General features: G+C 37.5%; 1 protein-coding gene across 1 annotated transcript; it reads right to left on the reverse strand.

Moving 5' to 3' along the window:
- Positions 1-1,816: 1,816 nt before the first annotated feature.
- trap1 (TNF receptor-associated protein 1) lies at positions 1,817-16,476 on the reverse strand. The gene is made up of 18 exons (XM_082180816.1): positions 16,273-16,476; positions 15,729-15,875; positions 15,005-15,087; positions 14,470-14,610; positions 12,372-12,443; positions 12,122-12,282; positions 11,428-11,537; positions 11,272-11,345; positions 11,025-11,180; positions 9,583-9,703; positions 9,416-9,485; positions 9,192-9,339; positions 8,925-9,110; positions 5,385-5,523; positions 5,154-5,239; positions 3,187-3,335; positions 2,492-2,564; positions 1,817-2,406 (listed from the first exon to the last, which is right to left on the reverse strand). Exons 1-18 carry the CDS (start codon positions 16,391-16,393, stop codon positions 2,305-2,307), a joined length of 2,139 nt encoding a protein of 712 aa, XP_082036942.1. The 5' UTR covers positions 16,394-16,476; the 3' UTR covers positions 1,817-2,304.
- Positions 16,477-22,899: the final 6,423 nt, after the last annotated feature.

The following is a 22,899-nucleotide window of genomic DNA, read 5'->3' on the forward strand; positions in this document are numbered from 1 at the left end:
AAACAAATTTTCAATGTTTGCATTTTCAGGTTTGCATTTGTCTTGTAACGGCCAAAACGCATAAAAAGTTAGCGCTTGAAAACACCTAAACAGTAAACGGCCTCTTATAATTTTGTCATAATTTTTACTTTTACTCTCAGTCTCAATTATGACTCTGTATGTCACAATTTTGACTTTCGATCACATAATTGTAAATTACTATCTCATTATTATGAACTTTTTGTCATAATTCTGATTTACCAATGCATGGTTTTTATTTCTCTTATAGCCTAAGATGAAAATGGCCTTTCATACTCATTTCTAGTTACTTTGGTCTAAAATAGTTTTGCCAAAAAGGTCAAACTGTCTCTTTACAGCAGCGAAAAGTAAAAAATTGTTTTAGGTAGGCCTATCACTACTTCAGTCATCTACATTTCCGGAGCAACTCCTGTATTTCGCATTTAAATGCGGTGGTCACTACTTTGCAGTGTGTACGTGACCTCGGAGTGATACAAATGGTGAAACGGTCCATTTACCATTGGTGCTTAACTAAATTTATTTATTTTAAGATGTGAGATTACTCCGCTGTGTCCACAGTATTTTAGAGTTCGCTTAAAAGGAGTGCTGCCATCATTGTATATTTTACAAGACTTTTCCTATTTTCTACCTCACAAAATGTGTTACTGTCACCTACGTTTAAAACGCATAAACCGCAGATATCGACAGGTTTTTCTTCGTCTCTCTCAACATGCTTCTTATGTTCGTAATCATAAACATAAGTTTGAACTACTGATGTCATCCTGAGCACATAGGTCAGATTTACAGAACGTGTAGCGTTCCAGTTGCGCTGCGTTCTATTTGTTCTTAGAATGCAAACATGAGCAATATTGAAGACAGTCGCGCTGCAAAAGGCTGCTTTTAAAGCTTTTTTTCCTTCCAAGTTAAACGTTTAAAAACGCGCCTGGAGACCCAGCGTTCTTCATTTCCTCAGCGTTGCTTCTCGCGGTTTTAAACGTAAGAACGCTTCTGTTGGAACGGGCAGCAGCGCCGTTCAGTTGAGTCTTGCACGTAAAAGCCTTTTTATATAGGCTAGCTAATCCATGTAAGTAGTGGTTTATAATAGCGATTGGTTAAATAGACTGCATCTAGAGCTGAAACAGCATTCTCATTATTTTTATTATGCACGCAGCATTATGAGCTCAAATTAATTGAACGAATGTGTGTAGCCTACGTTTCGTACGTGACTCGTGCTACAGGAGCATTTAAAAAGTGATGGCATTGTCTAAAAACGTCCAAAAATGCACTTTTAATAGTGTGATGTTAAATATTGTTGGGTTAAATATAATACAGCCGGTACTAGTGATATTTTTTTCTGAATTGTCTGAAAATATAAATGTAACACCAAGCACTACATCATTTAAGCAGATTCTTAACAGTAATAACTAAAATCTGCATGATCTACTGTAAATGCGTGAGTGGTAACAGGGCGATCCCAGTATACACTCATCACTGGCGTCACTGCGCCTCCTGGTGTCTGAAGGATGAAACTGCAGTTTAAAGCCCTTGTGACGCAAGTCACCATTTCGGAGCGCACTGGGTTTCTATACAATTTCAAAGAATTAAATATGATCACATCAGCGAGAGATAGTATTTTCATTCAAGTTTACAAAATTGTAGAATTTCTGGTGAGCTGTTAAGTGTGCACAGGAATACAGTTTATGAACAATCTATGCCATTTCTCAAGACATTAATCATAAAAGCATTACCATCCTATTACAGTGGTCTTGTAAATGTTACAGTTATGAAAGTATTCAAACTAGAGTTCAAATTTGTGAAATACATTTAAGACATTTCATGTTTTATTTCATATTTTCATCACTCTAATCACAATTTACACATGGAAAAGCAGCTAATATAATGTGCCAATGAACTAAAATGTGAATAATTTTAGAGCAAAAATGGTACAACAAATAAGACAATGCTCCACTGTTATCTTCATCTTGCTATGGCTATTTTTCTTGCGTGTTTCCAGGTAAATTCAGGGAGTGCAGCTCTGACGGTCACAAAACGCTGAATTGTTGGTTTTCTTTTTCTCCAATCAGACAATTGTTGGCTGGACGGTCAAATCTCAGTCTTATCAGCTGTAAAACACGACTTCCACATAAACGACAATGTCACACCTGCACAAATATTCTCAAGTCGTCTTATAAACAACGTTTGCTTGTGTTTAGTGTGCGATCATGACCTCGGCAGCACAAGGGGACGCAGTCTATGTGCATCAACACATGGCTCTAATGATGGCAAAACAAGTCCGTCGGGCTGAACTCAGTGTTTCTCCAGCGCTTGAGTGAGAAGCTCATTCAGTCGGGAGATCATCGGACGAGGGTCGTCGTTCAGCCCAGCGGTGATCATGGCGTTGTCATAAATCTGGTGCGTAAAAAAAATGCCATTTAGTGTTAAATTATAAATAGGTGAGGTGAGAGAATGGTGTATTGTGGTAAACGTTCTTCACCTGTTCAAGGAGAAGCTGTGCCAGCTCAGGGTTTGAGTCCTTCAGTGCATGAAGCTTCTTGATCAGATCATGTCTGCAAACAACCGCTTGACATTAGAGAAGCAACAGCATTTCTATTTATGCAAGCACAATATACTTCACTTTAGTGGTCACACTCCTAGATACACTGCACAATTATTTTCATACTTAGTATTTTTGTCTTGTTTTCCAGTACAAATACCTAAACAAAAATAATTCTTAAGTTAAATGCATTAACATGAAAAGTAAAAATCAGATAGCTTGTTTTCTGAACAAAATCATTCAAAATAAGTAAGTATATGCTTAAAATATGAACAATAATTTGCCAGTGGGGTCAGAAAAATAAAGTTAATTAAAAGGGAAAGCAAGATTTTACCACTAGAATACTTTTTTCCTTGTTTTAAGCATAAACTCAATTTTTATCAGTTTTACACTACATAATTTGTCTTGATTTAAGAATGTTTAGATATTTGTAACAGTACCTAAGACAAATCCTGAATAAGAAAATAATGTTTTCCAGTGTACTCTTGCTGAAAACATTCTGCAGACAGACGTTACTCATCTGCCACACTATTTTGAATACACATCAACAATAAAGCAGTTTCTCTGCATCTGTAGTAAATCACTAGGGATTGTCCTAACTGTCAGATACAGTGTGTTTGTGTGTGTGCTGGTACCCAGTGTTGATCTCCAGCGTGGGCTGCAGGATCTGAGCTCTCTCCTCTGAGCTGCGGGCGAGCTGCTGTTGCGTGCGCAGGAAGTGACGCGCGGCTCCCATCTCCAGCACTGTGATCATGGCGGGGTGTGTGTCCAGACGCGGCGTCACCTACGGAAGCAATGAATGGTGATAGGTATCCATGCATTCGCAAGAGAAACTCTGTGTGCATGAGGAAAATGATGAAAATGATTTGGTGCACGTGCATGTTAATGACTGAGCATTTAGACGACAACGATCCAATCATTTCCTGATGGCCAAAATCAAGCCCTGCACTACTTTTTATATTTCGAGAAGACATTTCACTCAGTCTTTTCTTCCCTATTGTGACATCTCTATCGCAACTTCTGCTCTATGCTGATTTATTACATGACTGACTACTAAACAAATAAATAGACATGGAATATTGGGTTTGCGTTGAAATTATTATTTGAAAATCAGGCATGGACTCCACTAGACTGGTCTCTGGCACCAAGACATTAGCAGTAGATCCTTCAAGTCCTGTATGTTGTGAGGTGGATTGAACTTCTTGGCCCAGCACATCTCAGATGCTCAACTGAACTGAGATCTGGGGAATTTGGAGGCCAGGGCAACACCTTGAGCTCTTCATCATGTTCCTCAAACCATTCCTGATCAATGTGTGCAGTGTGAGTGCATTATCCTGTTGAAAGAGACACTTCCACCAGGGAACACCAGTGTCATGAAGAGGTGTTCCTGGTCTGCAAATGTTCAGGTAGGTTGCAGGTGTCAAACTGACGTCCACATGAATGGTCAGGCCCAGGGTTTCCCAGCAGAACGTTGCCCAGAGTATCACTGCCTCCGCCCGCTTGTCGTCATCACACAGTGTATCCTGGTGACATCACTTCCCCAGGTAAACAGCGCACATGTATTAGGCCATCCACGTGATGTAAAAGAAAACAGGACTCATCGGACCAGGTGATCATCTTCCTCTGCTCCGAGGTTTATTACGACTCTCGCCTGCCCATTGTAGGAGCTTTCGACGGTGGACAGGGGTCATCATAGGCACTCTGACTGAACGGTGACACATTCCTCCTATTATTATCATTAAAATGTTTTACTGCCACAGTAGACCTGCTGTTGTCTCGGACCAGACGGGATTGCCTTTGCTGCCCTCATGCATGATGAGTCTTGTCACTGGTTTGTGGTTTGCTCCTCCTCTGAAACTGTTGGTGAATCCTCAGCACACAAGCCTTATCGTTTCAGAGATACTCTGACCCAGTGGCCTTGTCATAACCATTTGGCCCTTTTCAAAGTTGCTCAGATCTTTATTCCTGCTCATTTCTCCCGCATTTAACATGTAGATTACGAGAACTGATTGTCTGCTTCCTATCTAATCTAACCAGACTTTAATGTGTGGCCTAGTGAGGAGATGATCAACGCTATTCGCTTCACCTGTGACTAGAGTTGTCAAAAAGTACCGACTTCGGTACCAAGACGGCACTATAAAATGTGACGATACCAGCATTTCCCTCTACAATTTTGAGCGCTGTTGAACGGATTCTTAATTAAACACCTCTGATTGGCCGTTGTGTTGAAGCGCTCAACATATATGTCTGTGATTGGCTACAATGATCAACACTTCAAATACACATAGGAGCGTTTGAAAGCAGCGTCTATGAGCGGATATATTAGGGATCCACTGATAGACGCCCCTTTCAAACGCTCTCAAAATGCTAGAGGGAAATGCTGCTATCGTCACATTTTTTACACTTCAGTCCCGACTTGGTACCGAAGTCGGTAATTTTGACAACACTACCTGTGACTGCTCATAATGTTTTGGCTCATCAGAGTGTATGTAAATTGTATATAAAATTAAAACTGTAAATGTGTTTAATTTGTATGCAAATTAACCGTTTGATGGGTGCTTTGAAATAAACAAGAAAGTCATATTTGTGAAAAGTGATTCACCTTGATGTTGGTGACTCTCGGTCCGAGCGAGTTCCTCATCCAGGCCATCAGATCTTCTGAATGCTGATCGGTCAAGCGCTCTGATGCTGCACAGGACAATTTTCATTTACTCATCCAAATGCTTAAATTGCTTTAAAGTGATTTTACAAAATTGTTAGATCAATGATGTATATATAATTCTAATATATAGTAATTCACATTTGTCATCTATTTGCTGATGTTTAGTCTTACCTGGTTTGCTGTCCTGAAACTTCTCCTCCTTGTAATGGTCAACAACAATGTCGGTCTCGGCTGAGATGAGCTTCTTCCTGTCGAACTCTCTGAGGTGAAGAAGCGTGAGCTCATCAAACTGCTCGAAGCAGAACAAGACCTGCAGGAAGAGCAGATCCTCAAACACAGCCACGGCTTTTCCTCTGCTTATCGCTACTTCATTTTCCTCATCATCTCCACATGACATTGTCTTTATGATCTCAATACAATTTCAGCATGATCTCAGCCATATTTTTTGACCTATTAGAAATCCCATAAACTTAACTGTAAACGTTTAACCAGTTAAATAAAGCAAAGCACCAAATAAAAATCCTAAAATATAAAATGGTTAACAGAATAAATAAATAATAATAAATAAATAAATAAATACATATTTTTTATTTGGAGTTTGATGTTTTTAAGGCTAAAGATTAAAATCCAAAAATGTACAATGCTAGTTATTTTATATAAATTAAGAACAGGAATTTTATATAAATTAAGAACAGGATATTTTTCTGATCTGACCTTGTTTGTTTGTGTTTACCCTGTGGTGCAACATAACAGACAGGCTTCAAATAAAAATGTATGGCTTTATAACTCTATATTTATATGTTAATTAATATTATATTATTAAATGTGCATTTTGTATATTTATATTAAATAACATGCAATTGGTTAAGCATTTACAATTAAGCACATTTTACATGGGACTGTAAATGGGACTTAAGAGAGTAAATATACAATCCCAAGAAACTTTTTTTTTAAGTAAAAATCACAAGAAAATTAAATAGAATACTTCATGTCATGCTTTGATCATAGATAAGATAACATGTTTTAAATGCCATCTCAAAGCTTCTTTAGTTGCTGACCATTATATTTTTGGCCATTTTGAGATTAACAGAAGCCTTTGCGCCCCCTGGTGTTCATTTTAAAATCAACCAACATCCTTGTCGATGCATAATGCACATTTCCCCCTGGTTTCACAAGGCTTAAACATACATATCTTAAAATATGTCAGTGCCATTGTTTTGTCACAAGATGCACACCAGTAAGGCATGTTTATAAAAGCTACTTAAATGTCCTAATTAAACTACAGCCTAATCCTGGCTTAGTCTAAGCCTTGTCTGTGAAACCGGGCCTATATGTTTTGAGTACATTTTTAATTGCAATTCAGTTATCAATTGTTTCCAGCAAAACTATGCAATGCACTGCATATGGAAGTAGAATAATGTCAAATGTTTTTGAAATAAAAAGCCTGTTGAGTTGCAATACTTGAAAAAAAATAGGCATTGCATTAACCATGCTTGCATTTTAATGCATTGAATTTTTAGTGCTTACATTTTTATGGGCTGAAATTCAACATGGTTGAATATTTAAGCAGTGAATATTTCAATTAAAAACATTTCAAACACCTTTTCATTACTAAAAATTCAATAATCCATATTCACCTTTCATATTTCACTTCCAAAATATTCAAACTGTTTAAAAATACAACCAATAATATTCAACAGGCAATTTTCGGTCCATTTTATTTCGCTTTGCAAATTCGCTTCCACAAATTCAGTGGTTCAAATTCGACAGTAAATTCAACATTGACGTCCAGAAACTGCAGGAAAAGCAGTAGATTGCCGAGCATACTCTCCATCTGCTGTTAGTCGACCTCACCATCAGATGGTGCAAAAGCGCTTGTTGCTGACGAAGACATTCATTCATAAAATGAAAATGATTATCTGTGTCAGTATATGCGGAAAAGATGATAAACACACAAAAGCTGTGTTTATGTTTCATTCAATAACTTCATTGTTACTTTCCCTGTGTATTCTACATGTCATCAGCTTTCTCTACCATGAACAGGATTATAATCGGTTTCCCTCAATACCTCATACTCAAGGATTTCCCTTCCGTTGATACAGTGATATGAAAGACCAATCTTGCACCTTATTAGGGAAGTAGGCTGTAGGCTACTATATAGGCTACAGGCAAGAAGATGGACTCAGAATATGAACTTAACGCGCAAAGTTTCATGCTGAGCGTTTCGTGATATACTGGCATAAAATCAACACATACATATATATATAGTATGCATACGTGTATTGCATTAGCTTAAACTGTCACAGCACTTGCATATTGTCCTCCTATTGTTAGTTTAACTGTAAATCGCTTTGGATAAAAGCTTCTGCTAAATGACTAAATGTAAAAATTGGCTTGACATTGGACATTCGCACATTTAGGGACCGTCTCTAAAGTTGCATACAACATTGGCATACACGTTTCTAACTTCAATAGCAAACTTAAATTTATTTGAATAAATATCAAAAATCCAAAGGGTGCGCATTATGCCTGACACTAAATGAACACTTTACAGTAGGTTTTATGACTGTAAGTCGTTCTATTCAAATGCTATCAGAGTTAGAAACGTGTATACCAAAGTCGTATACACTTTAGAGACGGTCCCTAAATGTGAGAATGTCCAACATCAAGCCATCTTTATGCCAGTCTATCACTGGGAAACGCTCAGCATTAAGCTTTGCGCGTTATTCTGAGTCCATCTGCTTGCCTGCGAGTTTGGTCTTTTACATTACTGTAGTCCATTAAGCGACGTTAAGCGTTGTATATGTCCAGCAGGGGAATCCTGAAGTATTGAGGGAAACCCTAATAGCCTTCATGCAGCACATCCACAATATAAAGTTAAGGCAACTAAACAACCAAGAGAAATATATGTCAACCTCAAAAATGTAACATTGGATCTGTACATCCGCATCGGGGAATAACATTATAATCTCGTTCACGGTAGAGAAAGATGCATGTAGGCTACACAGGAAAAGTAACCGTGAAGACACTGAATTTAACATAAAAAAAGCTGTCATAATAATCACAAATACACTTACATTGCTGTAAATGAGTTTTATGAATGAATGACTTGTTCTAACTGTTGCTGGTCTTCAACATGCGCTTTTGCACCATCTGATGGTGAGGTAGACTAACAGCAGATGGAGAGTATGCTCGGCAATCTACTGCTTTTCCTGCAGTTACTGGACGTCAATGTTGAATTTACTGTCGAATTTGAACCACTGAATTTGTGGAAGCGAATTTGCAAAGCGAAATAAAATGGACCGAAAATTGCCTGTTGAATATTATTGGTTGTATTTTTAAACAGTTTGAATATTTTGGAAGTGAAATATGAAAGGTGAATATGGATTATTGAATTTTTAATAATGAAAAGGTGTTTGAAATGTTTTTAATTGAAATATTCACAGCTTAAAAATTCAACCATTTTGAATTTCAGCCAATAAAAATGTAAGCACTAAAAATACAATGCATTAAAATGCAAGCATGGTTAATGCAATGCCTATTTTTTTTTCAAGTAGTGCAATTCAACAGGCTTTTTATTTCAAAAACATTTGACATTATTCTACTTCCATAACTGCATCGCCTTTGGATTAACCTCTAGTCTCATTGGCCATTAGTAGTTGAATATGACAGTGTTAGTTAACCGTAGACCTGTCCCGTCTCTCGTCTCACCTCCATATCTTTCTGCTTCATGGCCTCGAAGTACGGCGAGTGTTCGGCCAGGTGGCGGTTGGGTGCGCACAGATAGTAAATGTTCCTCGTTCCCGCCTTCATCCGAGAGGCGTAATCCATCAGACTGGTCTGCTGTCCCGCGGGAAGCGCTGACGACTCGAATCGCAACAGCTTGGCAATGTCCTCCTGAGAACACATGAATCATACATTTAGAAACAATCAGAGAGGAACGGGTAGGTTATGAAGGGTAATCGAGGCGTCCCGCACCTTGACGCTCTGCTCCGCTGTGGTCACGATGCCCTCGCGCATAAACAGCCCGTAGTCGTCAAAGAAGCGAGCGTATTTCTCTGGATCCTTCTTGCTCTGGTCCAACAGAAACCGAATGACACGCTGCTGCAAAACATCCCGCAGTTTCCTGAAAGAATACAGGTTGTTACTTGTTATTTGCGCAATACTGAAGACATAACATCATATTTCTGGTGGGTTTGTACCTGATCAGGGCGCTCTCCTGCAGAAGCTCTCTGCTGAGGTTTAGAGGAATATCTTCACTGTCCACAACACCTGCAAACGCAATCACATGACAAAACTTGATTGGGTTCAAATGTGTTTATCTGGCATTTAAATGAGTTTCATGCAGATATACAGATGCTCATCCGACCTCGTAGGAAGCGCAGCCACTTGGGAAGGATGTCTGTGGCTTTGGTTTGGATCAGAATCTTCCTGCTGTACAGAGCCACACTGGATCCCATCTCACGACTCACGTCAAACATGGACGGTTTCTGCTCACACACACACACACACACACACGTGGGGTAATACAGTCAGTGCAGTCATCGAAACAATACAAAGAATCATTAGGATTTATTATATGGCTGATTACCAATTACATAGACATGAAATATTCATTTGGATTCATTATTTTATTTTGTAAGAAGAAAGAAGAGTGATTTGTGAGATACACCACTGAATAAATAAAGTGTATAACTGAAAAAAAATTATATAATATAAAACTTTGTATACAAATGAAAGGATCCATAATTGCATAAGGCATACTTCATTAAATAATGCATATTTGAGTTACAATTTTTGTTGTTAAATGATGTAACAGGCTAAGTAAATAAATAACCTTTTTAATATGTATAATGAAATTTTTAATTATGTACATACTGTAATTAAAGTTAAATTAAATTCATTTAACTGCATATTTATTAAAATATGTACAAATTAGTGTTTGAATGCATATTTTAATGCATATTTTATTTGTTAAATTATTTAACTGGCTAATTAATTTAAAATTAGTACAATTATTTGTAAGTAATTTTATATCTATAATGTAATTTTTAAATATGCAAATATTAGATTTAAAAAAAATTAAGTTTAATTAAATTAATTGCATGTGAATATGCACAAATTAGTTCTTTAAATACATATTTCAGTTGTTAAATGATGTAACAAGCTGAAAAATAAAAAAACTTTAATAATTCATGTGTAATGTAATTATAAACTGTAAATACTTTTTTAATTAGCTAACATAGTCTAAGTTTAAATTAATTTAATTCCATATAAATTACAATATGTACAAATTGTGATTTAAATGCATATTTCAGTTGTCATTGTAGTTAAATTATGTTATATATTGTGTTTAATACGTAAAATTGTATAATATTAAGAAATATTTGACAAGTGAGCTTGCAGAACTTTATTATATTTATTGAAAAGGTAACAGTTCAAATTAAATAATGTAAGTGTACTTTAATGAATATGAATGAAAGGCTATTCACACAGAATGCGTTATTGAGGTTAAAAATGAGACACGCAGGGCAGTGGAATGAAAAACGTATTTAAAAAAAACTTAATCAACTTGTTTTAACTTGATTGCTGTGTTTTTAAGAATGCTGCGTCATGCACGAAACAATGCAAAATATGAAAGACGCGAGCAACAGTCAAACACATCCGTCTAACACATGTATGCATAGAAAAACATTAATTAAAGCAGCCCAGTGGAATGCAGAAAAGCATTCTGTGTAAAAGACTAAGTTCCACTATTGTGTGCAACAGTCATTGTGCATTTGCCTGATTTAACCTTCATCTCACACTCACCATCTCCGGCACGTAGAAGATGCTGCGGATATTGAGCGGGGCGTCAGCGCGGTAGTGCAGCGTGTAGCGGGGTTTATCGTGGGACTGAGCCACGTAGCGATAAAACTCCTCATGCTGCCACTCGCTGATGTCTTTGGGCTCCATCACCCAGAGCGCCTGCAGAGAGAGAGAGAGAGAGAGAGAGGTCAGGACTCAGGATCACAGCCACAGGGGGGTCAAAGGTCATCGATCAGCAGACTTCACACACCTGCAGGGTGTTCAGCCGACGTCCGTTCAGGAAAATGGGAAAACTGACAAAGTTGCTGTACTTAGTCACAACCTCTGCAAAACAGACCAAAGTCACTTACATGAGTTTCTTCTCAAAGCACGTCATGTTTTATGTCATTGTTCGTGGTTTGCAGACCTTTAACACGATCCTCTGATGAAAACTCCTTGCAGTCGTCCTTAAGGTGGAGCACGATCTTAGTCCCCTGACGCACACCTGAGGCTTCTGCGATCTCAAACACTCCAGAGCTGCAGACACACAAAACTCAGTCAGGAAAACACAAAAATGTGACTCATTTTATTCAAATGTTAACCTCAGATGCCTGCGTTATCTTCTCGCAGCAGTTCTCGTACATGCGTCGTGTTGCTCTCGTGAACTCACTCAGAGGCCCACACGCAAGAAAATGAATAGTTGAATAAAGTCATAAAAGTTTTTGCGCACAAAAAGTATTCTCGTCGCTTGATGAACTTATGGTTGAGCCACGGTAGTCTATTTTAAACATCATCTTTACTAACTTTTCTGGGCTGGCAAGTTTCAATAACATAGAAGCCTATGAAGGAGTGCTTTCAGATTTCATCAAAAATATCTTAATTTGTGTTCCGAAGATGAACTAAAGTCTTACGGGGTTGGAACATGAGGGGAGTAATTACTGACAGAATTTTCATTTTTGGGTGAACTAACCCTTTAAGATTGTGGTCATATCGCCCACTACTAATAGTGTTAAATAACTGTAATTACACATTGATTATGATTTTTGTCATAATCGAGCAGCCATAATAAAAAGACATTCTTTTTGTGTTATTAAATCCATCTCTCTTCTGATGTGTCTCACCCGTCTGAGGACCACTTGTATCCAGGAGCGTCTGGTTCTGCTGCCTGAGAATAAACGTCCACCTTATCAGCCACCATGAAGGCGGAGTAAAAGCCCACGCCGAACTGACCAATGATGGAGCTGCTGGCCTCGGCTTGACTCTGAAGAGCATCCAGAAAAGCCTGCAGGAGGACGAACAACAGGAGCGTGAAATCAAAACCACTGTCAGAATGAGGAGTAGCAGACTTTGGAAGAGTTCAGTGAGACGCACCTTTGATCCAGATCGAGCGATGGTGCCCAGATTAGCAACCAGCTCCTCTTTGTTCATCCCAACACCTGTGTCCTACAAATCAGAGCATAAACATGTTGATCAATGCATTCTACACAGGGATTAAAGCGATCCGCTGCTACAACAGATTTCCTTCAGTGATATTGCAGAGAGGCCATGTATAAGATCAGTGCAGATTATGGAAATGAATGGGGTCTTGGGGCAAAATTCAAGACACAGGGGCAAAAAAATTAAACTAAATCCAACGCGACTGTCGCGATTAAAGTGTAATATGAAAATGAATGATGATTTTGTTCACTGATGTTAAGTGTTAGAGGTTTACTTAAAACAAAACACTGTTTGCCATTAAAAGATAAAAAAACAAAAAAACATATGCACTGGAAAGTTATGTAGATGTTGATTGTATTAGTAGTAGTAGTAGTAGTAGTATTTGAGTTTATTGCGATATCAGCATCACCGTTACATGGCAGATATATACATATTAAATATTTAACAACATAATAGTACACCATAATTAAAAACCAACTTAGACAATAAAAAAAAAATCATTAAAAAATAAGTACATGTACAAAATGAGTAAAATTCTATAAAAGATTCTTTAAATGTACTTGTGCTAAAAATTCTGGATCCATAAATAAGTCCTTAAAAGTTTTAGATGGTTGATTGTTTGTATGTATGACTAAAAAGTGTCAAGTAGAGCTGCATGATTCTGGATGAACTGAGAATCACAATTTTCCCACGATTCTGAAAAGACAACTAAACAAAATAACATGGAATTTACTAAAGATTCTGTCAAAATATTAATTACTGCAGTCTATTTAAAAATGTTTAATTAATTTGAATGCAATTCTTTTAGGAACTATACGGTTATCCGGACCACACGTGTGTCTTTTAGTCCCGTATAGTCCGTATAGTCATCCCTGATTGGTCTTAACCCCAGTGACGGGTAGGTTTAGGGGCGGGGTTAGGGGTAAGCCATCGCATGATTGGTCTTAACCCCAGTGACGGGTAGGTTTAGGGGCGGGGTTAGGGGTAGGCCATCGTATGATTGGTCTTAACCCCAGTGACGGGTAGGTTTAGGGGCGGGGTTAGGGGTAAGCCATCGCATGATTGGTCTTAACCCCAGTGACGGGTAGGTTTAGGGGCGGGGTTAGGGGTAAGCCATCGCATGATTGGTCTTAACCCCAGTGACGGGTAGGTTTAGGGGCGGGGTTAGGGGTAGGCCATCGTATGATTGGTCTTAACCCCAGTGACGGGTAGGTTTAGGGGCGGGGTTAGGGGTAAGCCATCGCATGATTGGTCTTAACCCCAGTGACGGGTAGGTTTAGGGGCGGGGTTAGGGGTAGGCCATCGTATGATTGTGGTCTGGATAACCGTATAGTACCTTCTTTTAATTCTTTTTTTTTTTTTATCGGTTTGAATCAATGACTCACTCATAAATACTTTTTTCATTACTTTATGAATAAGTGTTTCTGAACGAATCTCTTGAATGAATGACTCAATGACAAATACATTTTTTTAACATTCATTTGTCTCCATCTACTGGCCTAACAATGTAATCGATACAATCTGTATTTGAAGCGTCAAGTTACTTTCAAAAGATTGCTTCCGTAGACATCAGTGTTTATATCTGATCTGAACTATACAATTTTATCCCAGTACTTCTGTGATAATATGAATTTGTTGGACAAAAATAATGAGACTGTGTGGATGATGAGTGTTTGTGAAGCTGTTTCACACTATACATGACAACTGCTCTCTCTCTCTCTCTCTGGGTCAGCGGCAGATTTGAATGTTCACTGTGATTGTAGTCAGAGCCGAATCGCTGTCATTTAGGAATAAGATTGTGTGGGTGTCCGAATCGAGATGCCGATCTTTAATTGTGTGGCTTTAGTTGAAATAAATTGAAAACAGCTTTGGAATTACACTAATTGGCAAAAGAAAAGCTGTTCTTCATCTTCCCTTAAAACGCTTGGTCTCGAGTATTTTAATAAAGTGATGGGTAAAGGAATATGAAGGAGCAGTACCAGCTGTTTAATCTGATTCTGACCCCTGGTTGAGTTGCAGAGGTTGGATGTACCTGTATGGTGAACGTGCGTTTGGCTGCATCCGTCTGCAGGTGGATCTCCATGTCTGCGGTCTCTCCTCCTGATGTCATCATCTTGTGCCGCAGTTTCTCCAGCGCATCACTGCCGTTTGAGATCAGCTCTCTGATGAACACCTGACAGAGTCACTGACCGTTAGATGGAGTTCCAGCACACTCGCATCAATGCATTTACATCACTTTTCTATTCATCCAATCCTTGAAATCCTCTGAAACTATTTGTTTTGTACTCCAACAAGACAACACTTACAATATTTAGCCATATCAAGCTGATTCAATATTTAATTACTTGATTATTATTTGATCAAATCTATATGGTGGCCTACAGCCAATATATTGCAGATTATAAACATCATACAACTTTTACTTTAATGATGACAAATCAGATGAAATCAAATAATCAGCCTGGACCATTCATTGTTCAGTCCTCTAGGATCAGTCTTGAATGCTTCAAGAGAATTGCTCAAACATGACAGCATTTCATAATTTGTTGTTGTTGTTAATTTATCACCTCTTTCTCAGAATACAGCGATCTGGCCACAATATCCAGCAGTTTCTTCGTCTCCGCTTGGAACTCGTGTTTGGAGAAGGATCCTTATTTGAACAAAGAAACAAGAGTTTGAACATCCTTACAATTTCCATAAGCTATAGTATATTGGGTCTGTAAGATATTTGTATGGTTTATTTTTTTAAAGAAGTCTCTTATGCTCACCAAGGCTGCATTTATTTGATCAAAAATACAGTAAAAACAGTAATATTGTGAAATATTATTACAATTTTAAATAACTGTTTTCTATTTTAAAATGTAATTTATTCCTGTGATCAAAGTTGAATTTTCAGCATCATTACTCCAGTCTTCAGTGTCACATGATCCTTCAGAAATCATTCTTAGAGGAATAGTTCACTTAAACATGAAAACTGTGTCATCATTTACTCACCCTCAAGTTTTTCCAAACCTGTATGAGTTTCTTTCTTCTGCTGAACACAAAAGAAGTTATTTTGAAGATTGTCAGTAACCAAACAGTTGATGGACCCCACTGACTTCCATAGTATGTATTTTTTTCAATACTGTGGAAGTCAGTGGGGTCCATCAACTACCAACATTCTTCAAAATATCTTCTTTTGTGTTCAGCAGCAGAAAGATACTCATACAGGTTTGGAACAACATGAGGGTGACAGAGTTTCCATTTTCGGGTGAACTATTCCCTTAATATGCTGCTGCTGCTTTAGTTCACCTTGGACGTTCTCTGTGTCGGTGATGATGCTGTGGAGCGTCTCCTCCTCTGCGGTCTCGGCCTGTTGTGTGCTGTAGGAGCGATGAGCCACACTGACACCGGCACAGCTGCAGCTCCACAGTCTGGCAGGTCTGCCATCAGTATTAACTGTTGAAGATAAACAGAGCCAGAGTCATCACAATTAAACAGCACTGATGTTTTATTCACCAATCAGGTTTGGACTTAATAATTGTCACTGCCTGTGCTCTATAGTCTTTACATCTGCATACGTAGGTAAATATGGAGATTATTGACGGAGACAGCAGCTAACAGTACTAAACATATTGAATATCATTAGTATATAATAATTCTGCATAAATTTGTTCATTTTGTCAATGAGTGACACCATAGTCTCATAAACATACATACTTTTAACTGAAAAGCCTGCGTTTATTTGATTAAAATAATTCTTCAACTGGTATAATATGTCATCATGCTGGTCTGTAATTCGCTGATTATTATTTAACAGTTCGTTCATGTTAAATAAATTAAACATGTAAGTTACCTCCAGTGAATGTCGCGGGGACTACTCTTTTCCCGACTCCTCTGCTGTATGAGAACAGCCTGACATGTGCTCGTTGAGAGACATTCAGTGAATATTTGAGTAAACTTAATGATCGGATCATTTCTGCTTCAGCTACTGCTGTAGTTTGACCTATAGAAGACTGGAAACTACGGCGTGACAGGCGTACAGTGACTGAAAGGACCCGGCGGACGCTCACTGATGACGTCTGCGTGCAGTTCGATACATGCCTGTGTAAAATGCCTTGCATTAAATTTCTCAAGCGGCTTTTGGAGAACATTACAGGATTGACTGATAGAAAAATGTGTGTTTGCTGATACTTTCCCCTTAGTAGATATAATACATGGTAGAGCAAAAAAAATACATTTGTGTTTTATTCATACAGTCTATGGTTTTATGTAATTAATTACATTCTAACATTGGCACAGTATTTTATATAAAAACGCAATTTCTCTTTATTATATTCAGAAATTAATCAACAAATTCTCAGAAACTAAACAAAAATGAAGTCAAAATGCAACAAACCTGTTTGATCTTGTAATATATAATTTACGGAAGAAAACTGACTTTGAATTTGTGCCATTTTGTTTTAATCATATTTTTATTCAATAAAAAAAAAAGTAAAACCGAAAATTGTATGTACAATGTTTGCATACTAAATGAATAGATGTAACTTGTTGTAGCAAATTACTTATCTGTTTTGAATGAAAAACTGACTGTTGATCTGCATCAAGTTTTGCTACATAGTAAATATAGCAATTACAAATCCTTCAAATTGATTTAAAAAGATTCGCAGGACATACGCCAGGACACCCGTCTCAGGCTGGAAGTGAAGACAAACCATGAGTGATAATTTAACACTGGGGATTTTGCTGAGTCCAAACTTCTGATCCTAACTGATTATATTTTGGACACAGATGAATAGATGAGTTTAAGTTTATTCATGTATTCATATATTCTTAAGTGATCGCTTGTATTCTTCATTTTCATTCTTTTATTATTAGGATGAATATCATTCACCCAAAAATAACATTTTCATGTCTTTCCAACCCTGTTTTTATTGTTCTATTAAACAAAATATTGAGATGTTATAATTAACATGACTGTATTACTGGTTTTATGATTAGATGTGTCATTTTAAACAATGTCAAGATTTATTTCAATATAAATTCCAGACACACACGCATAAAATAAAGGGGGAAAAAGTCTTCCTCCCAAGGCTGGAAGAACTGGCCTCAACTTCCCCGATAGCAACATTGTTGCCCACATGCAGCGTGGAATGACGGCACTTGACTGGACCGCAACCAGCATTTTGTTATGCTGGTTGAAAGTCTCTTCACATCCTGATAGCAATCACTAAGTTAAGAGTTCTAAATGTATTTATGTATTTTTATTGTCTTTGTACGAAGGCGTAGGACCATAAAATGTTCGGTCCCAATGCAATGATTTACATTTATGCATTTGGCAGACGCTTTTATCCAAAGCGACTTACAGTGCACTTATTACAGGGACAATCCCCCTGGAGCAACGTGGAGTAAAGTGTCTTGCTCAAGGACACACTGGTGGTGACTGCTGGGATCGAACCAGCAACCTTTTACCAGTTCAGTGGTTTAACCCACTAGACCACCATCTCCACAATGATACACTGTTAGACCTTACCAGGTTTTTTTACAGTAAAATACTGGTAACACTGTTGCCAGTAGTTTACTGTTAACTGTACAGTTCTTTACTGTAATCTACAGTATGTTACTGTAAAAATGCACTAAATTAAAACTCGAGTTAACTAATTACACTTGCAGAAACCAACTGCCTTAAATTAACCAACTGTCATTTAAATGTGGGCTATTAACTAACATTTATAATGCATAAATAATGTGAGCAAAGTATTACTGTGAACTTACTTCATTTGAGACCACTAAAAAACTATTGTACATAAAAAATGTCCACTGGACCAGCAGCTACACAGTCACTGTCTGTTAAATAAAGCAACATGCAGAAGCACAGGCTCTACGGTCCGTGTACGTTTTGATAGTTTGTTTTCCAATTTGAAATGAAATAAGCAGAAACGAAAAAACGAGATTTTTTTTTAGTTCACAAGGCAAAACGGCCTGACACGCCCCCTTCCGCCGATTGGTCAAGCAAATCTGAGCATGTGACGTCATCAGTTGTCGCTCAGGTCAGGTCTGTTCAACAAAATAATAGTCCTCTACTATGGCTACAGATTCTTAAACTGTACAGGGCAGGTCCTGTTGGGCTTTCTTCTGTGCAACTTTACACGTTTCACAGAAATATTTACATCAGAAATATTAATTATTAATCTGCCACCAGCCTGTTTTATTTAGCTGTGCGGAGTTTAATCTGTGTGGTGAATCTGCGCTTGACAGCGCCGAGCGGGAGACGCTCACTGACCAATGTTCAGTCAGCAGTCAGAACTTTGCTTTTAGACGCTCCGTTTTGCCACGGGATGGTGATTGCAAATACTGTAATGCCAATCGGCTGAGGATGGGTACCGATGATGGTGAAATACATTTTTACTGAAGCTGTAATCATAGCCACGACCCGCGAGAATGAGACAGATGATTGACAGGAGTCACAGGACGATAAGCGGAGGCAATTAAAGGCGCAAGATAACTTCTGTTAACAAAAACATAAATAAAAAAAAGTGTTTAATATAAGTGACTTTGTCTTTGTTTTATTGTTTTTGTTGTTTTTAATCAAATAATTGTGAACCACAAACTGAGCCTTCGTTTTAAAGGGCAATTTCCAAATATATTTTATTTATTTGTTATAACATGGGTATTTTATAATACAGCATAAATAAAAACAAACACACGTAATATGTATGCCTATAGGCAAAACACTACAGTTTTTTGGTTTTGTTTGTGTGAACTTTTATCCCCAACCATATTTCTTCATGGGCTCCACGCCAGGGGTCACGCTCAGCACCCCTACTTCCCATGGTACTAACTGTAATTAACAGTATGCTGACCCAGTTTATATGTAACATCTTTGGTATATGTAATCATATGTAATATCTAAAAACACTTTACAGTGTGATGGAAATAAACTTTTCATAAAGCGTGTTGTATATCACCACAGATTTATTGACACCCTTCTATCTGTGTTGTATACTGTAATAGACAATTGTCCTGCAGAATGATGAGTTTTTTTGTAAGAAAAACATTGCGAGCAAATGCCGAATTGTTGTTTGAAATATAAATCAACAACGTAAGAGGCTTTAGGCTTTTTTTTTTCATGGTATAAAAAATAAATCTTACAGTAAACTATATACCTGTTTTATAACTTACAGTTTATTACTGTTAAAATACACTGTTAGACTTTTCAAGGTTTTTTTTTATAGTAACTTACTGGCAACACTGTTACCAGTAAGTTACTGTAATTAAGATTTACAGTACCATACCGTATTTCAGTTTTACAGTAGTTAACCCACCTGTGCGCTGATATTAGGACCTTCCTGTTCAGGTGGGACTCCAAAGGTAGAGAGTCTTCTGCCTAATAAAATATCAAAATAATGTAAAAATATATATAAACTTGAGTTGTTAAATTTGGTATGAATGAATTAGTGAGAGTTTTACTGCTTACCTGGATACATTTAATCTGGTGAGACTGAACGGTCCATCTTCTGATTGATTCATTTGCTGTGTAATAAATATAATGTTAGACATGAACATGATGCAAAGGTCACTTAGCCATTTGCTATAAAGTTAGCCAATTTTTTAGAGATTTTATAAGATATTGTATGCTGCCTGGCCTGCACCAGTGGCTCCAAAGCACTTATCACATAATGCTAATCATTTTAGCAAACTTATGTCAAAATATATATATATATACTGTATATATATATAAAAAAAAATTTATTTAAAGTATAGCTTAGGCTTACCTCAGGAATCTTGCTAGACGTCACTGGCGTGAATTGGCGCTTTGTTGCCTTTAAACACATACAAAATTGCAGTAAATATTAAATTCCATTAAAAGAATAAATATATAATATGTATTAGTTTGCAAACTAATGCTAAAACTAGAAAGGTGGCCGCTAGCCATAAAACTTGTTAGGTAACACAATGTTATTTTCTCAACAGGCCAACATTAACCAAAACAGAATTTCACATTAGTTCATTTAATGTTAATGTAAACTAAGCATTGCTCCTTGACGTATTTTAACTTGACAATTCAGTAATCTAACAAAGTCTGTCAAATGAAACGTTAGCGCAGTTTACCGTGGTAAAGTTCGTTACCGCCATGTTGACGAGTATAATGTTAAACTACCCAGCTAGCCGGGAACGTTCTCAGAACTTTGGCTAACATTCCCTACAAGTTTGGTTAATGTTTTAAAGGAAACATTTGAATGTAATGTTCAAAGAATGTTTTAAGGATGTTTTCTCATTTCAAATAATGTTTCTATAAGGTTAAATGTAAACTAAGATATAACATTTTAACTGTAACATTTTGAGAATGTTTTAGGAATGTTGTTGAGATAAAAGATTATACAATGTTCCATAATAACAAAAGAGGAACATTATCAAATCAACGTTCGCAAAATGTTTTGAGGATATCATTGAAGCCTGAGATGACGGAATGTATTTTTATAAAACGTTCTTGTAATGTGACGTGTTAACAAAGCAAGAACATTGTAAAATTGTAAAATTTTACAAATGTAAAATTTTGAGGATGTTTTTAGAGAATGTTTAGCCTGGTAATACCAAACTCTGCTACTTCGCTTTGCTTCGTAGACAGAGTCTGGAATGGCATAATAGAGAAGTGTTTTCTCTCTCGCGGGGGGGCGCTTGTCTGAAGTTTAAAATCATTGGTTTCCCGTAAGCCAATCACATAATGTTTGGTTATGGCGTGTGTTATGCGCATGCTCAGCCGCATCTAACTTCCACTGTAAACACACATATGATGCGAAAACAAAAACCATCGAGCGAAACACCGGAGTGAACATGGCTGTGAACGACTTCTGCAGATTATGTGAAGTAAATCTATGCATCCACGGTACAATCAGCGTCTACGTCACGGCTCTCAGCCCGCCCTCTGTTCGTTGATTGGCCCGGCTGTTTTCAGGCCGGAGGAAAACGGAAAGCTATGACGCTGTCTCAGACTGAGTACAGAAGCGAAATGAAATTGAGCGGAAGTACGAAGTCTGACGTAGTCAGGCTAGAGAATGTTATCCTACACAGCAAAAACTCCAGTTGCTCCTGGGAGTTTATTTGACTCCACACTCAAGAGTGTTAAAGTGTTAAAATATGAGTGTTAAATGAACACTGAAGAGTGATAAAAGTTAATGAGTTAATGGATTAATTGAGCGATGAGTGACCATTATTGAAGACACCTGATGTTAACAAGCAGAATCACTGAAAGAGAAAATCACTATTTTAAGTCACTATTATGGTGTTCAGCGTTTGCTTTAGTTGGGCTCTTGACCCTTACAATTTTAACTTTAGATTTTGTTTGACTGTTGTAACTGAGTTATAACCTGTTAACACACACAGAATGTTTTTTATCTTGCTTTCTGGTCTCTCTCTCAGTGAAGTGATTTCCGTCTCTACACCGGGCCAGACACGAACGGCGCGGTCCAACAAAAAACAGACAGAACCCAGTGATATTACACTGGATGCTACGGCGCGACACGACAAATCCCAGACAGTGTATAGTGATGCGCCGTTATATTTCTGACGTACGGTAGGCTACTCCAAGTCCAAGCGCTCGCACTCTATCTGACAGGGGACAACCAGGTTTGCATTTTGTATTAAAGGTCCGGTCGCTTCAATGTGTCCAATATAGACAGCCTCTGACTGTTATAGCAGTGTAGACACGCGGTGTAAGGCAAAAAATTGGAAATAAAAAGCACGAAGGAATGGTGCCAGTCAGAGAGGCCGTTATGTCAAATACAGTAGTACACAGCAAAATCCCCTGAGTTAAATTAACTCTGCTCAGAGAACATTTGGTCCCTCTCTACAGAGAGTTAAAATACTGACTTCCAGCCACAGCCTTAGATGAAATCAACTGAAAACAAAGGAAAACATTAAATCTCTGAATATCTCAGCAGAGGAGGATTAAACAACTCTACAAACAGCATTACCAGCTTCACTTATTACTAACCAGACTGACTTTATTTATGTCAGACGTCTACAAAAGTTCTTATTGAGAATTAACAGAGGTTTAGATGTTGATGATTTATGGAAAATGTTTGGTCACCATTGTGGTGACCAGTGTTTCCTTTAGTTGGGCAGTTTGACACTTAGGTTTTTTGGTAACAGTTTTTACCATAACATGTCATTTGTTGCAAAGAAAGCCAGAAGCAAAAAATATCAGGTGATATAGTTATCAACAACAAACAAAAAATGCATTTATCTCATTACTGTCCAAAAGTGGTTATTTGATGTTAATAGATTATATTCACCGACAATACTCTCTTGCCACAGATCAGACATTAATTTTTTTTTTTTTTTTTTTTTTTTTTTTAGACACAGATTTCAAGAATCAGCATATGAATCTCAACAATGGTGACATGTTTCATGCCGCTATGCATCCTGGGAGCCATGAGTTTTATACTATTCATGGGTTTCATCAGGTCCCTTTCCACAGGTG

This window comes from Leuciscus leuciscus (assembly GCF_965113295.1).
Source record: "Leuciscus leuciscus genome assembly, chromosome: 1".
Classification (NCBI taxonomy): domain Eukaryota; kingdom Metazoa; phylum Chordata; class Actinopteri; order Cypriniformes; family Leuciscidae; genus Leuciscus; species Leuciscus leuciscus.

Bases quoted from the DNA above. Each gene is read 5' to 3' on its own strand.
- trap1 (XM_082180816.1), bottom strand. From the start codon at position 16,393: ATGATCCGATCATTAAGTTTACTCAAATATTCACTGAATGTCTCTCAA. The intron at 15,088-15,728 runs GTGAACTAAAGC...TGTTCAAATAAG, and splicing joins CGACACAGAGAACGTCCAAG to GATCCTTCTCCAAACACGAG. The intron at 12,444-14,469 runs GTACATCCAACC...TCTGATTTGTAG, and splicing joins AACGCACGTTCACCATACAG to GACACAGGTGTTGGGATGAA.